We start from the raw sequence: 17,255 nt of genomic DNA on the forward strand, positions 1-17,255 counted from the left end.
AGTAGTTTATATAAATTATCTTTGAAGCACATCGTACAATTGATAATCCTTCCTCCATCGTTCTCCGCTATTAGGTAAGTCCGGACGTTTACGTACCTATATGTATGTACCGAAAATCGGAGCAACGGAAAATCAACACGATTCTCAATCAATGGGAATCCTGCCAACAATCGAGCCACTGTCATATTCCAACACCGTCGGTCTTGGCTGTAATCGTCAATTGGTCATTTGCATTCCGCTGCCGGACATTAACGAGTGTTAAGCCTCTTTCCGTATGCAAATTTCAACTAATTGAAATTTCTACAGTCGCATTCGAATTAAGAAATCAGAAGTCCCCGTAATTATACAACGTTATTTAACCACCGAACTGTTTTCCATTTCGTCATAGCGTTTGTCAAAGTGATGGAATATGCAGCAAATCGATGCATTGCAAAACGACATCGTTAAACCAGAGAGAGAGAGAGAGAGAGAGAGAGAAAGCTTCCAACAAAAATGATGGTGCGAATCATTGACGCGCGTCGGAAGAAATGAATCGATTCGGTTGATTAACGCGGGGCGTACAGGTCCTTTAATCGCGGGACGCGAGTTACAAAATGGATCGAATAATTACATTCCCCGAAACAACGCTCCCTTTGTTCCTTTGGAAACTAGTCGTGAACTGGCGTAGCCGACGCGGCGCGAACACGCATATACACGGCGTCTCGTGCAAACACAGACGCACGACGGGTCCTTAAAACAAAACAATTGTAATCCAACAACGGCATTTCGCAGCATTATTTCGTACTTCGGAGTTATCTCGTGCGCGCGCGTGCACGCTCGGATTAACAGCTATGTAGACGAGATGCGATGCGACGCGGAGTCGGCGAGGCGAGACGGAGCGAGGCGGAGCGGAGCGGTGCGATGCATTGACGCGGCAGTGCCAGGTTGCAGCAACGCGATGCGTTGCTCAAAACTTTGCCTTCTTTTTGCCGTGTAGTTTTCCCGTAAAGAGATAGCCGGCGCAATGCGCGTTTACGCGCCTCGCGAAATCCAGACGCGGACCAATTACTCGGCGCGCTATCGCGATGTCACGCTCCCACCCACTTTTATTATACAAGAAATAATAATAATAGAACGAATAATAATTGGCCCCATTGGCTCTCGCCGTTTACTTTGTGCGCGCGTGTGTACGTATCACATACAGTATATCCGGCACGTATCTCACAATTAATCAGAGAAATCTGCGAATGCCTGACCAATACGGATAAACATTAAATACGACAAAAGCAACGAGCGCCGGGAATTAATTACCTTGCTCATCTCGTTTCGAGTACGCTTGAAAATTTGAATATAGCCTTGGGAGTATTACTACGACTCTGCGGTATTTTTGCGACTTTTCAGGAGTGCTCCGAAATAACTTGGCACCGCGCGCATGACGTTTATGCATTTATAATGTCGCATATCAGGAAAGTGATGCAAATAGTTGGACCGAAATACAACAGGTCCGATTAGATCGATACCTACCAGAATATTACGCGGCGCAAAAAGGGAATTTCGGGCACGCTTCGAATCGGATTAAATTAATGTTTGAGCCGGCTCGGGGAGCGCTTCGACATTTCCGCTCCACGCGGATCCCTGCAAGGCCACCGCGAGCATATCAACAAATAACACTATATATACATAAATTCGCGATCTCGACGTGAGCGAGCGCTTGAATATTTCACATTGTTCTAACCGACCTAAAGGGGTGGATCGCGTTAATTGCTCGTTAACGGGATCCGCATGCGACGTGTGCACGCGCCGCATGCGAAGGAATAACTGACGATGCGAGAGAATCCTGCACGCTGTACCCCGACACGCAGGGTTGACGCGACACGTACGCGGATCATCGTGAATGTTTCATGCATTAATGGATTGTGCGCGGGGGAGGGTAAGCACGTGTTTCTTCATATTTCTCAATTTATTACTCGCGTTAATCGGACGCGATCGCGAGCAACGGGATCATCTGCCAATTCGCATTACGATTAGCGGGAATTAGTGGAGAATTTCATTATTTATCGGAAGATTTGCTCGTTTGCGGGGTGAGTTTTAACCGCTCATTAGGTGATCGTGGTAGAGAGATAAATCTAGCGAGCCACGACGATGGACGAACGTCCAGCATCTGATCGTCTCCCGCTGCCGTGTAATTCGTAAGATTGATAGAATTTAATTTATTTAAATTTAGATTGACAGAATTGCAGAGATCAGCGAGATACCCGTTAATGCATACGACTTGTATTTCGTTAACGGCGCCTGTGGAGGGGTGGAGGCGTTCATATTTCAGCGCCGCTGCGAAGGTATCAATTAACTATTATACCCTTTTGTCATCAGAGTTCCCGTCATGTTCTCCCGAATAGACACGATACCGTTATGAATAATTAAATTTTATCACTTTGCTGGGAAAAGGGCGCGCGCCGTCGCGGCTGCCACTGAAAATTCGTATTCTCGGCCGGTCGGCGGCACTTTCCTCGTTTTTCTTACTTGCCAACTACGTGACGAACCCAGGGTGATATTAAGCCGGCGATCGTCACGGTGGAAACCGCGGTTTCGCCGCGCACATTTTAATTATTCTCCACGGCGGCGGCGGAAATAAATGTCGCGGATCCGCCCAGCGGGAAGTCTCTGACCTCCGTGAATATTCGCAAGAACGCTGCTCCGGTATCGTATTCCCAAAATAACGAGTGCTATCGATTGCTCCACACATACACGCGCACATACATACGGAAAGAAGAAGCTTCGCGCCTCGGAGGCACGCATGCATCGTGTGCACTTTGGTAACGCCGTGATCGGGACACCAGTCGCGGAACAGCGATACCTTATGCCGGAAAAATGCAATGTATTCTTTTTTTCTATTCGATCGTGATGCACGCATGTATATTTCATGGCGTGGCGTTCATGTTTAAACATCGGCAGAGCGAAAGCGACGCCTCCTCCGAATCCGCGGAAAAAGAGTCGTGTCCCAGATTAGATTTTTAAACGTTCCGTTCGGGGGGATAAATGGCGGGATCATTTAATGAATTCGCGGCGCGGCCGGGTAAAAGTCGCGCAGCGCTTTGGCTCGCCATCCCGGCGAGCCCTCGTGGTCGATAACGAATGACTCCATTTGCGAAAGTTTCTTCTAGTTTTACGTGACGCAATTACAGAGAGCTGAGACCGCGAAGTAGAAACGACCGGTTCCCGTCGTGGGAGCGTTCGCGCGGATGTATAACAGGCAAACTTCGGCAAAAAGCGAGCCATAAATTGCGTTGTTCCATAAAAGATCAAAGCGCGCGCACGAGCGGCGGAAAAATTGAAGCACGCATTCCGAGAGGGAAAAACGCGTCGGCGATTTTTACGTGCAACGAACGCACTCCCGCGTACATCCGTGTAACGCAGATATCCGACAACAGCACGGGGATATCTGGCATCGGGTATCTCTCGGGTATACGAGCGCAACGCATCATTCGAGTTAGTCCGTACGAAAAAATGTTCGGATAAATAGACGAATAAATAGACTCTGCCGAGAACGATGACAAATATCGGAGAATAATTTAACTCGAACAGAAAAACGGGTCATTTAAAAGAGTACCCGATAATTTGACTGAATGTGCCATTTGCCTATTTCCAGATCATTAAATCTCACGTGATTGCTCCGTTCGTGCGAATACCCATAAAAGAGACTATGTTATTACGTCCTAGATTTCACGTCTATCTGCGTAACATAAAAATACAAATTACGCAAATTACGCATATCGACAATCTGCATAGTCCTCTCAGGAATCAGGCATCCGGAGATGCCGGAGACCTCTGAAAAGTTCCTATTTCCTGCCACCTCTGTCTCTTCCTTCGTACATTTTCCTAAATGCATCTTAACCGACCGGACGGTCAGAAACTCGCATTGTTTGTCCATCCGCTGAAACGTTCCGGTGCCGGACGCGTCGAGGGCCTCAAGCGCGCCCCGAGAAAGTTCAGCGACGCGAATCGATCATACTCCCACGATCCGCAAACACGAGGTCCACCTAAGTCACCGGTCATTACTGGTAATCATGCGACGTCTATTGCCCCAGAACCCTTCGCTCCACGCTGGCAAATATTATGAAAGACAATACGGCGCGTCAACGCGCCCGCGACAGCCGGCGGATGCACAGGGTGCGCCGGTTTGCATGCGGCCGCTCGCCCGCCGCCGCTTGCCGCGCACCCCCTGGACCGGCCAAGCCACCCCCGGGATCGCGTCTCTCCAGCGCGATCGTCGCATCGATCTCTCACCCCGGAATGGTTTTGTTCCAAGGGCTCCAGACCTAGATCGGCAGTAAATTTTGATCCCGATCGCCCCCCCCCCCGCGGCCCCCGCCACCGTCGCGTCGCTGCCTCCACCTCCGCTGCCGTCGACGCCCCGTTCATTTGACTGCGGACGAAACAACAAACGCCACGTTGAATAAATGCACCGCGAGCGTATTAATCCTCCGGACGTGACGACTGCATTATGGCCCGAGGGAATTTAGTGAGACACGCCGCTGACCCGCGGGAGTTTAATGGCGAACGGTTATGGCAGATATTCGCCATTATCGATCTCCTAGCGCGTCAACTCTCTCTCCCCCGTGCCCTTTTCTTTACCCTCCGTTTACCTCCTACCCTCGCTCCCTCCTCCTCCTCCTCCCGACTACCATCGCCACCCCATCGTTACGGCGCGAGTATAAGACATTTATGAAACTCTTTATCGAGTTTCGCGATCGCCCGATGATGGAGGTGGATCGAAAGGCCGCCGGGAGGGTGTAGCGAGGGGATCTCGATAATTTTCCACCGAGCCAGAGATCGTCAGGACGGCTTGATCTTTTGCATGAGAAAGGATATTCTTTGTATATTCTGTTGGAGATGTTGAAGCTACCGGGAATACCTTATCGATCTTCTCTCCGGCTATCATATTCTAATATCCGGAATATATTATTTTTTACTGGCGATATGTAATACGCTAAAAGAAGTACATTATCTACCTTTTGCTGAAATTTTTGTGCTATATGTAGCTCGCGTACAATACAGGATATTTGTTATTATCAGTTTCGTCGCACTTAATTTTATCACATTCTTGTTTTTATTAACGATTAAATTTCATAAAACTATTTGACAAGCCTTTTACTGGCTTTAATACAATATATTACATCTTACAATAGAATCCGTACATTCGCCGTGTTATTTAATCTTAATTACCGTTGACGAGACTTCACGATCGGGGTTGTGCAACGAGTTCATCCCCCTAGCAATTCTTTTCGTTCCAGCTCGCGTGCCTTTATCACTTATTGCGCATTACATTAAGCGAAAGGAATGACGTTCCGGCAAAAGAAGCTTCATTATCATCGTTCATCTTTATCCGCGCGGTTCGTCCCACCCGTATCCGCCGCTTCTCCTGATAACTCCTTACATTTTTCAAAGGGGATTCCACGCTGTGCTTTGATTACCGTTCGAGAGAGTGAGAAGGGTGAAGTCAGCCGACGTGACTATCTTGATCATGGCCGCGCGATGTATGTAACAAACACACGCCGGCGAATTCCATTTTCCGGCTTTATTCGGAAGCGCTTTTAACCCTCGCGCGACGTTAACGAAAGCACCACGCGACGACGGCATAATTAATTAATTAACACTTTTCCTCGTAAACTTCTTCGCCCGGGGGATTACGTCTCGCAACCCCCTGATTGCGTTGCTCGCGGGAAGAAAGGGAGCGGGGGCGCACGATACCGCCTACATCGATGACGCTCTTCATCCGCTCCAGGGTGACGAGGTGTGTATTTTGCGCGCGCGTGTCCTCGCAATCGCGTCGACGACGAGTATCGCAATCGCGATGAGGGCGAATGACCCGGGCAAGAGGGAAGTGCGGGGAGGGGGAGGAAGTGCGCGGATTAATCGGGAGAGACGCTCAACAATCGCACGGCCATTATACCGCCACGCCGGACGGGATTCTTTTCTGCGGACGCGGATAAGAGAAAGGCAGGCGCGTTACCACGCGACGATCGGATTGAAAGGAACGCTATGGAGGGTGGAGATGGGGGAAATCGGTGGAGAGACAGCGAGAAAAATATAATGGGCCGCCGCGCCCCGCGGCCGCTGTCCAGGCACGCGGCATATCGAGAATAAATAAGGGGAGGGAGAAAAAGACAAAAAGGGCAGAAATAAGGCAAAAAAAGGGGAAGAATCCAGGAATGTCTCTCTCGTGCGCCGGGAATACACATATAAGGGCGCACGCGTCTGTGAGGCGTCCCGGATAGTCGGTGATGTATACGACGGCGACGTAGGTGGCAACGAACGGAAGAGATCGCCGGACGTGGATAAGATATTCTGACGATGCTAGATTGCGCCGGCAAGTGCTTCCAGACAGAAGCCCAGGAGCTTGTAGTTTATACGGGAGTTACGAGTTTCTATCTTATGGTCGCTTATCAGTACGCAGCCGCGCACGAGGGGTGGCCCCGAAGCCTGAAATTTAAACCTTTATCGAACGCGGTCCTCGCGAGAGATTCCGCCGAGAGATGCCTTCTTCCCGATCCTGTTTCACCTGCGATATAACACGAAGAAAGCTTGCTGAATAAGATGAGAATAAGATGAATAAGTTTTTATGGAGATTTCATAATGGCCTTTTCTCTCGCATTGTAACTACTTGTTAACGCGTAACTACTTGTTAAGAAAGAATGCTTGCGTAATTGTTATTGGGACGATAAAGGATTTTTTATCTCTTACTTAATTATGACGTAATCCATAAGCCATGAGCCGTGTTGTTTCCTTCGTTGTTAAATCTTTATACGGATTGATACGCAAATGCTCGAAACGAAAAATTGCCATTGTGTCAAAAAGTCATTAACCCGACACGTTTTTTTACTGTTACTTTCTGTATCTTCGTTTTATGCATCTTGCAGAACTTCAGCAATGAACTTTAACTTGTGTCTCTTTACATAATTAAATGTTTTTATTGAATCGTTTGTGTGCAGCGCAGTTAATTTACTCGTTCTCAATACAAATTGAAAAAGTCAAACTTTTATAAGTGTAGTGGTGTAAAAAGAGAAACTCATTTGCTATTCAATACTAAACAGACGTGGTAGTTGCGAAATTACTTGTTTATAAATTTCTAGCTTTTCATGCTTGGTGGAGCGTATTGATTCGTATGTCAAGAATTTTTATTATTTATTAGTATGTCAAGAATTACTTGTGAAAACTTTGCATCAAAATAATGACGTGACCATAATCATTGTATAAAGCAGCAGCTCAAGAGAATATCAAAATGAGACTCTCTTGTAGACTCTCAAGGGATTTTCTTGGTTCTTGCAATTAGCAATCATTGTTCGAATAGTAACCGTTCAACATTCATTATCGTGATGGATAAGCTAGCTCGTGCAATTACTCCTTCAAATCGACTCCTACCTTCCAGAGAGAGAGAGAGAGAGAGAGAGATTTTCTTTATCTTTTTTTAGAATACAATTTAATCTTTCCATTGCGACATGATAAATCTCTTTACGTTATTCTCAATCTTTCCATGTTTGAGATGTGATTAATACGACGAGTCGCATATGCACGTGTCATATAATCGAATGTAGGTCACCTTATAAGCGCGTTTTTATTCCGCGCTTTGGTATTACACTCGGCACGGAGTGAAGAGTGCTAGAGAGAGAAATTATAGAACGTAGAGATAAAAATCCTGATGATACCAAGTCGCACTGGCTCTCGTCGTTTACTTACTCAGCTCACGCTACACCAAGAAGAGAACTGCCGTTATTTGTTCCCCCGGGATTGCTTGTATTTGTTCTTCTAGCTGGTCGATCGGTTAGTAATTCGATAATAAACTTTACTAGTGGAAAGTCTTTATTCTCCCCCCCCCTCTCTCTCTCTCTCTCTGTAGAATATATATAATAAAAAATTATATATATTTTATATTTTATAAATATATAATTTTTTTATTTTATGTATATATATCTCCCTCTTTTTTATAATATTGCATTTGCCACAACAAATAATGGTTGGATGAGAACTGAATTGCAGGAAATCGCGAGCCACGTGGACGCCGGCAATTCGAGATCTAAATAATAGCTTTGTCCATGTTCACGCAGTTTCATATTAAAGTTCTTTGAGCGGCGGCATTAGTAACAATTGGTTTCGTGGGAATTGGTTATCAGGAAATTTAATCGTATGGCGAAACACGTAAATGACATGAAATTTGCGGCGCCACTGTGTTTCGGCAAAAGTAAAACTTGTTATGTCACATAATCGTTCTGCACTTCGTGTCACATTGCGCGATAACGCGTTACGGAATTACGCAACCGCAAAAAAATATTCCATTTAACAGATATATTGTCATCGTCGACGGGAGGGGTGAGAAGGAAGGGGAGAGCGAGGAGAATTTAATGACGTAAACGAGACAATCGTGGCGTACGTACCGCGTAACCCGGATGAATTTTTCTATGGGAATTGGAAACACGAGCGACGCGACAGACGAGCGCGCTCGAAAATTTAAATTACGAATGCGATTATAACAGAATTACTGGACAAAATCAAGATTCTATAAAATGCAATTTTAGCGCCGGATATTGAATGTACGTTTTCATTTTCTCTGCAGTAATATCAACGCAGTAATCTGTTTTCGAGTTTTTTATTCAACTCTGTAAAGTGTCGAATTTATTAATTAAACGATCGACTGTTCGTCTACGCGCTGGCAATTTTTCGCGGACGAAATTTAACGTCGACGTTAAACGATAATCGAGATTACTCCGTATGCCACGCCGCATAAAATGACGAAAATAATATTAGCGCATTCGTACCGCGCGCACGGAAAGGCTTTCGCTCATAAATATCTCGTGGCACTTTTTATAAACGTGCACTTTTGCTTCGAGATGCAAGGATGAGGAAACTTGAGATTTTTGGCAACGCTTAGCAGCGCGCTACGGCACGATACTTGCTTTTCCACTTTTCGCTGGCACGATTCCCTGATCATCCAACTTCTAACAGTCACATATCGCGCACGAACGCGAAAACTCGTGTTTCTTGAAAAAAGTAGCCGCGTTACATACGCGACGCGCGTGTACATAATCCCGAAAACGAGATTACGAGCGATACTCTCGAAGCTGCAAAAATGAAACTGTCGCGCGTCGGCTCGTAATAAATAAATACAAAACATCATTTTGTTCATAACGCGGAAAACACACAGAAAAAATCCAATATTCCACTTGAATCTCATCAACATTCCGCATGCAGAATTTGATCCACTCTGTAAATCGCAGTCACGCGATTTACGTCGCATTAGCAAAATTTTCAAATGCGTTCCAAGTTTCCGTATTATCCCCGTTACGTCCATTCGAATTCGCTTCACGACTAATCCTAAGTGTCATTAGCATAACATGACATTCCAGCTCCGTTCGAAAATCGAACGAGCCGCCGCCGCCGCCGCCGCGAAAGTACGTGAAATACGCGCCGCTGTAATCACGGGACGACAACGGCAGAGAGAGAAATGCGGGAGACGGAAACATTTAAAAACAGAAAAACAAATCGCTGCGCCTCTCTTTTTCCCCCGTGCGCTCGAAGGATCTCCGGGGCTCGCCGAGATTTATACGTGTCTCACGAATCAATGGGATCCTGCCGTCGCGCGGATACGCGGTAACAATGAGGTATCGTCGCATGCGAGGGAAATTCTGGCGACGCGAGCGTTTTTACGGAAATTAGACGGTCTGGCCCTCGGCCTGGAACCGGAACTTTTGTTCGTTCAGCGCTTTTCCGCGGCGGCAGCGATTTTGGACGCGCATTTGGGGGTGGGAGTCGGGTGGCATGCTCACCCACGAATACATGTATTATATGTGTGTGTACGTATCCGTGGTCCTGTATCTCCGCAGCATCCATCGGCTACTGTGATCGCGGATCACAGCTCTGCGCAACAAAGTAGTAGAACCAGATACGTGGTCGGGGCTTCGTTGCGTCCGTCCGAGCGGACAGGCGGCTCTGAATGCCGACTATTCCGGATCGAATGGGTCTGGCCGCGACCGTATCGGCCTACCGCCAGGTATGAGCCTCAATTGGAACTATCGGACCGAAGGGCCGATTTTCGGTGACCGCGGTGATCAGCGCGGCGCAGATGTCCAATGGATATTCTTGGATGTCCCTTGGGCATTCAAATGTGGCCCTAATACCCGGATCTCTGGGTATTTGTTCCCGCGCAACGTTATTTGATATTTGCCCAACGCAACGCGAAGTCGCGTTTCGTACGCGGACGTATTGCGGGGGTGAATTGTAATTTAAATTTATAAGTGAAAAGCGTACACAAACGTCGACGGATTATATTACTCTTTGTCCACAGGCGAAAGAATTCTCTGCATAACATTATACTCCGCATAATATAATTCTCTAATGTTATACGTCCAACGTATGTATAATATATGTATATGTATATGTACATATGTCGAGCAGTTTTATTGCACTCGCTCCCTGTGGTCAAACCAAACATTATTCTTATTCTTATTGTAGATTCTTATTGGATAAACTAAAAGAAATCTAGGAATAAATATTCCCTCCCCCCAGGAATATTCAGATAATCGTATGCGACAGTCAATAGGGAAACTTCAGAATCGACATTTTATAAGAGTATCTACTACGTCGTACGCAGTAAAACATTGTGCGTCCATATGTTAACATTTTCTTGTGTTGTGTTTTGATTACTACTTCAATGTAAAATTCAACAGATACGTTATTATTTTTATGTTACATTTATGTCAACTTTATAACTTAACGCTGTGTATATATCTCTAGAAATGGAATATTATTTTGAGTGCTTTTAATTATTTTAAACAATCAACATGTCTCAAAGTCAAATGTTCTATCAACATTTCTGACGAGTTATTATAATTACTCTTCCATGTAGTTGTTAATTAATTTGTACGTTATCTTTACATCACACTTAAAGTCACAATAACAAAAATAAAAGTAAAGTATTGTGTTAATTACTTAACATTTCTAGTTTGTTAATAAGTAACACACGACGAATGAGTTTTAACTTAAAATTCAGAGTGAACTTTCTGGGACATGCAAAAAATGTTAAACCTACCATTTTATTACCATTTTTACCATTTTATTTTTTATCGTATCTACTATGAAATATAAATTAATTAAATCAACAGAAAGGGAAATATTACATTCTCATATAACGAACATTTAATGGACATTTCGAAACGCGCGTATTGCCGGATGCGCTGATACCCGAGGTGCGCATCGAAGAATAACCGGCGGATGCGTACGCTGTAAGGGGAGGCGACCCTCAACGACCGGCGTCGTCTACCCTTCGAAAGTGGAAGCAGACGGGCGACGATGCTGGAGAACTGTCGGCCGGAAGACACCGCGATATGGCCGGTGTGATGTTTCGAATGGAAATGGATATTGATTTTCGTGGCTCGCGCGCGGCGCAAGCCGTGCCGGAAACGAGCCGCGCTCTCCGGGAAGAGGCAGCAGGCGTTGTCTTCGCGAGCTCTTTGCTCGGGGCGGCACGGAGCGGATCGAACGATAAGGGCGTGTTAAAGCAACAGGCTGCTCGCGAGTGCACCATCGCCCGTCAAGTTCCGAGCAAGAGGATCTTCGGAACTCGGTTAAGGAGATTTTTCGGTCGCAACTTAAGCGGACGCGCACTTTTGTTCTTCCGCGGCGGAAAGGGTCGCGCGCGCGGAAGCTCCCTCTTTACCCGCATCCCCGCGCGGGGTTTACTCTTTTTTCGTCTTCCGCAACAAAACGGTTGCGCAAGTTGCTACGTGAGGGTAGATACGTTCCGACGATTACGTTCACGTAGTTTAAAATGTTATTTTTAAGGAAGACTGTGCAGTTTTCTCCGGTGACTTTTTCCTTTATCTGAGGAAAAAGAAGAAGAGCTGCGGTTTTGTAAATTGTTGGATTGTCGATGATGTATGTCGGGCACGCGAGAAATATTTTTGCAACTTTTCTTGATAAAGTGACAAAAAGAATACTGACTTTGATTTTTCGGAAATTATACTTTAATCATTGTGCATATTGTGGATAGTGGTGGAAATATATATACCTGAATAACATTCTTACGGTACATTAGTCTTTTTTGCAAATTTCTGTCTCTTCGTAGAGTAATAAAGAAGGTTATAATAAAGCTTGGATTTTAAATTAACTTTATTACTTAGAAACTTGTTTTCTCGAAATGAGGGAGACACTTATATCGGCGCTTCGCCTGAGGGGTCAATTATTTCATTCCCGTATGAAAAATATTGGAACGAGACGCATGCTACACCAATATCTCCGTTTTTTAATTAATAAAGTAAAGTGAGTTAATTGAGACCATCAGATAAATGAAACGACGCAACGGCGAGCAATGTATTTTTCTATAATGAGAAATTAATAGTTATTACATGATTATTAAAAACAATTACTTACTTTATTTATTTTTTGTTATTAAAAAGCAATTAAACTGTTTTACATCAGCAGATTGTTTTACGCAGCCAAAAAACTCGATTATTTATTTTAACTTACACGCTTAGTGAACATATCGAGACAAATTTTCGGGACAAGAACTGCACGACTGTCACGGCTCGACTCGACTTTGTATGCAGCCTCCGAACATTTACGTCTATTCAATGACGATTTGCGTAATTTAAGTTTCCACGTAAGCGCACGCTTCCCTCCTGCCAATTCGACCGTCGCCCAACTACCTTCTGGCCGCAATTCAGTTTGTCCTCGTACGAATAAAAAGAACGAGCTGCATTTTACGTAGAATTCCCCTCCCTACAATCCCCGAACGCGCATCTTAAACTGATTTCGAAGCTCGAGAGATAACAGAAAACCGCATCTTGCAGTGGACTAATAAACGTTCTCGAATGACGATCTAATACTGCAACTCGAATAAACGAATCAAATGAACATTACGCTTGCAGGATGATTCTCCCTCTCACCGATCCATCCCCCTCAGCGATGATCGACAGTTAATCTCGCTGGTTGCACCCGTTGCAACATTTATTATGCATTTATTCCCCACATCGGTGGAATCGACCGGAGGGGGCGCCACGGGAGAGGCATCCTGCATCCGCCGAAATTCGAGGGCGTGAGAAAAATCCCGGACGAGGAGGCAGAGATACTCGCGGGAGCGTGATGTGCACGCTTAGGCGAAAACTTAAATTACGCGAGTCGTTATTGAATGGATGCGCGCGCGTCCGGTAACGGCGAATAAGGCCGAATCGGAGCATAAAGACTGTTACTGCTACTTGGCTGTTACACTGAAATCGCTCGTCCTCGATCCACGCCAATTTCTTCGACTTTAAACACCGAGCGTAACGATCGCGGGAGGGAGGGGCTGGAGGGACCAGCCATCGAAACGCAGTCAGTTTGATGGACGAAAATTCGAACGATCGCGAAAATCGCCGATCCTTGGCATCCCGCCCTTTTCGTTCGATCGACTTTAGCTTCTCTCTCTCTTCCTCTTTCTCCTTCTGCCTCCCCTTCCCTCCGCTTGTCTCTCCGTGTGCTTGCTCGAATCCCTTTCGGCTTCTTGCACCACGATTTCCAGCTCCAATTTCGCATCGATGGAAGCGCGTCCGATCCTCGATGCTTGGAAGCTCGTCTCTCCCTCCTCCCCTCTCTCTCTCTCTCTCTCTCGCTCAATCTGCAGTCGATTTTCTCGTGCATCGACCCAATTTCCCAGACCAGTACGGGCAATTTAACACGGGTCTTCCCTCCACTTCGCCATGCCAGATTGGCGGAAGACCACTTTTTCAGTGCCTATCGTGGGATAAGGGTCAGAACCGATTTTTAAGAGGGCCGCAGAACGCCGGTCCTGCGGACCGTTACCGTAATCGAGGGGGCAGCTAAACGAGACCTCGAGACAAAATTCTTTTTCGGCTAGGCTAGGCTAGTTGGAACAAGTACGGCGGTGGCTTGCAACGTGAGGGCAATACATATAACTCCAAGTCCCAATCTTGCTCCGTGAATATCATTCTTCGGACGCGAAACGAATGTAAAAGGATATACGGTTCTCCGCATGTTTCCTCTGGAAAAACCAAAAGTATTCCCGGGAAATTGATATCTTTAAATTTTTATTCTCGACACGCATGTAACTCGTTCTTCCTCCGACAAAACTGTCAATTAATTCAATACACGTCGCGAGGCGCATAAAATCAAGTGTCTTTCCTGTTCAATCAGCACGCTGCCGAAAAACGGGTATTTCTATTGATATTGCGTACCCTTCGATACATCTGTCGCACATGAGAACATTTTTGTAGTCTACCGCGTGACATAATTTCAAGTAACCGATCTGACTGGTTGCTCCAGCAACGCGAGCGCGCCGCTGGTGTGAGCTTCACGCGCGTGCAATTTCAGTGACACTCGTATGGCGCGTGTATATTTGCGAACTGAGGCAGCAGCCCTCCATCCCTCTCTCTCTCTCCTTTCCCCTCCCTCCCACCCTACCAGATGCCCGTTCCGTTGGTCGAATTACCATATTCCGTTGCCTGCCGGTGCGCTACCACGTTCTCTCTCTCGTGGGTTTGGCCCAGATTCCGCTCCTCGCTACTTAATAAACAGGGCCTTTACTGTCGCGCGCGTGCAACGCAGTCGCCGCACTTGAATCCAGTTATCTTTTATTGCAGATTCCACCCCCGCGCTCAATTCCCAACCCTCCGTCGGTCGTTCACCAGCCCTACAGCCCGCGATAGTCACCGGTAGTAGTCGCTCAACGTTCGGGTCTACTTTTACCCCGTTGTTGGGGATGAAATCAGATTTCATCCCGCGCGTTCTTTTTCTCGCGCGCGCGCACACTGCTGGCGTTCGTTAACGCGGAGCTGACGTTCGCGACGACGTTACATCAGCATCGACATTATTCATGCGGTAATCGGGTGGATATTGCGAGAGTGCCGTGGCACACAGGGGTTTAAGAGGACACAGCGTAACAGGGGACGCATTCGCTTCCTGAGCGCGGTGCGTCGTGCCCGTTATCAGGTTTCGCGGATAAGGCTGGTGAACTTTGTTGCGAGCACTCGCGCGGTATCGATCCCGGCGAGTTCCCGTACACGAATTAATAGATCCGCGGTATTTGTTCAGCGGAACCGGCGAGCCCATTCACGTAAGAGAAGTTAGTTTTCTGAATAGAATTAGCATAATCCGCTCCTCTCTAAACACTCGGCGAGGATCCCCCGAGCGAGTCGTGTTTGGTGTCTTAACGAGTTACGGCCGATATTCATTTTGTGTTTTGGAACTTTGTCGTGAGCGACGTGTCACATGCTGGGGAACACGCGCGAATGAAATTTGCTCTTACGTTAATCAAAGAGCAAGTAGCGCAAATAGCTTTCGCCGACGACGGCGTCGTCGGGGATGGTAGCGTCTGATTGTTACTTATCCCCCATCAGCCTGCCTCCGCTGCAACTTATTAAAGAGCGCGTGTTACATTTATAACGAGGGGGGAAAAAAAGGCTGTCGGATTGTACATGAGTGATGGTACACGACTCGGAGAATAGGAAGTCTCGGGCGTAATGGATAAAGCTTCAGGAAGTGAAGGGTCCGGCGGTAAGGGAGACGGAGCGCCGGGAGAGAAGATTTTTAAATCGAGCGAACCAATGTTGTTGATGATGCACGTCCCGCGCCAACATCCTCTGTGACAGCGGCATAGAGAGTGGGTCGAGGTAAAGCGAAGAACGTTTTATCCTCCATGCAATTGGACGACTCGTGGATCGTCGGGCCGAATGAATAGGAAATCAGAGGAATGCCGGAGAAGCGTCGGGTATATACATGTTTTCATGTGCTCGCGAGGCATCCAGGATGCAGGAAATTTTAAAACAGCTGACAGACTCCAATTTCGTAAAGGGATTTAAAGGATTGGAACGTATTTAATATTTACGAGCAACGAGATACATATTGATGCCACTTGCTAAAGTAATCATCTCACTAGAAACTAGACGCGAGATTGGAGCAACGAGACGCACGCGAAAGAAAAATGTAACCGCGAAAGAGAGGGGCTTTGCCGTGTAAAAGAGCCGTCTTCTAAAAAGCGTCACGAAGAATGGGTCGAAGCAACACCTGCAGGCTGTGAAATATTACGGCTATTTATTCGGTTCTTTTTAAGAATATCCTCAACCGATGAATACTCGGCAAGACCTCTCTTTCTCAGATCTTTCCGCGATATCAATTTACTTCTTCAGTATCTTGGCATACCGTGCCATGCCGTGCCTTCGTCTTGCACTCTTTCTGGCAAGAGGGAGTATCAATGCAACAAAACATTCCGCGGAAGATTAGAAATATATTGTTTCTCTCTTATGCGTGAGTTGGTTTCCTTGCTAGAATAAAGACCAAGCAAGAAACTTTCTCTTTCTTGATAGAACTTGATAGTTCCTGCCATTTATCGACAAATTGTGGAGCCCTTAGGACTCTGCTGTCGGTGGACTCCGTGCAGATAAGAACTTATAGAACTGCCGTCACTATCGGCAACTCTGTAGATATCTGGCACAAACCGATATTATACGGAGTTAGCAACACATATTGCGAATCCGCTCCACCTTACCTGAACGCAATCATTTTTTAACAAAATTTCTTCCTTCATATATAAAAGTTTGAAATGATGCGCGAAAGTAATTTAACGTATTCTCCTCCTCCGAGGGCCACTTTACAATAACGAATCAAAGAGGAAAATGTAGAGCACCGCGCGCCTGACGCGCAGCCGTATATATAATAAACTAATTCCGACATAATTTAAAGAACTTTTTATACACTTTACTCAGGCTTCACGTTTCGAATTTGATTTGCTTCCAGGGTGAGGGGGCATGTTGGTGTGTCGGCGGTTGCTGCTGATCGCAGCCGCGATCGCGGCCTCGATCGAGGCTGGCTCGGCTAGTTACCACTCCGGCATCCCGTCGTCGGATTACTCCGGACACCCGGGTGGATACGCGGTTTACTCCGGCGCGACGTCACCCGAGTCCTCGCCGTCGTCGAGCCCGTCGACGACTGGTCCAATACCGGTGCTCGTCGCCAGGAATACCGAGCCGCTCTGCCGACCGTCCGAGTTCCAATGCGGTGCCACCGGACATTGCGTCGCGCAGGACAAATATTGCGACGGCGAGAATGACTGCGACGACAAGTCCGACGAGCCGAGATATTGCACCCGTGAGTACGAAGGGATGCGGAGACGTCGAATGAAGCGAAGCGATGCGACGCGTCGTGACGCACCGTGCCGAATCGATACGTCGACGTCTCTCGGAGGCGGCTTTTATTGGCGCTTAACCAGAAAATCATCAATCAATTACTTCCCGCGA

General features: G+C 46.6%; 1 protein-coding gene across 1 annotated transcript in view; it reads left to right on the forward strand.

The window, feature by feature from the left end:
* Positions 1 to 17,255, forward strand: part of LOC105284997 — a 56,391-nt gene that overhangs the window by 30,459 nt on the left and 8,677 nt on the right. Inside the window, exon 2 of the mRNA XM_011348905.3 lies at positions 16,756 to 17,106. Coding sequence (XP_011347207.1) covers positions 16,767 to 17,106 — 340 coding nt within the window. The 5' untranslated portion in view covers positions 16,756 to 16,766. The remainder of the gene's footprint in view (positions 1 to 16,755; positions 17,107 to 17,255) is intronic.

The sequence above is a fragment of the Ooceraea biroi genome, chromosome 10, assembly GCF_003672135.1.
Source record: "Ooceraea biroi isolate clonal line C1 chromosome 10, Obir_v5.4, whole genome shotgun sequence".
In the NCBI taxonomy this organism is placed as follows: Eukaryota; Metazoa; Arthropoda; class Insecta; order Hymenoptera; family Formicidae; genus Ooceraea; species Ooceraea biroi.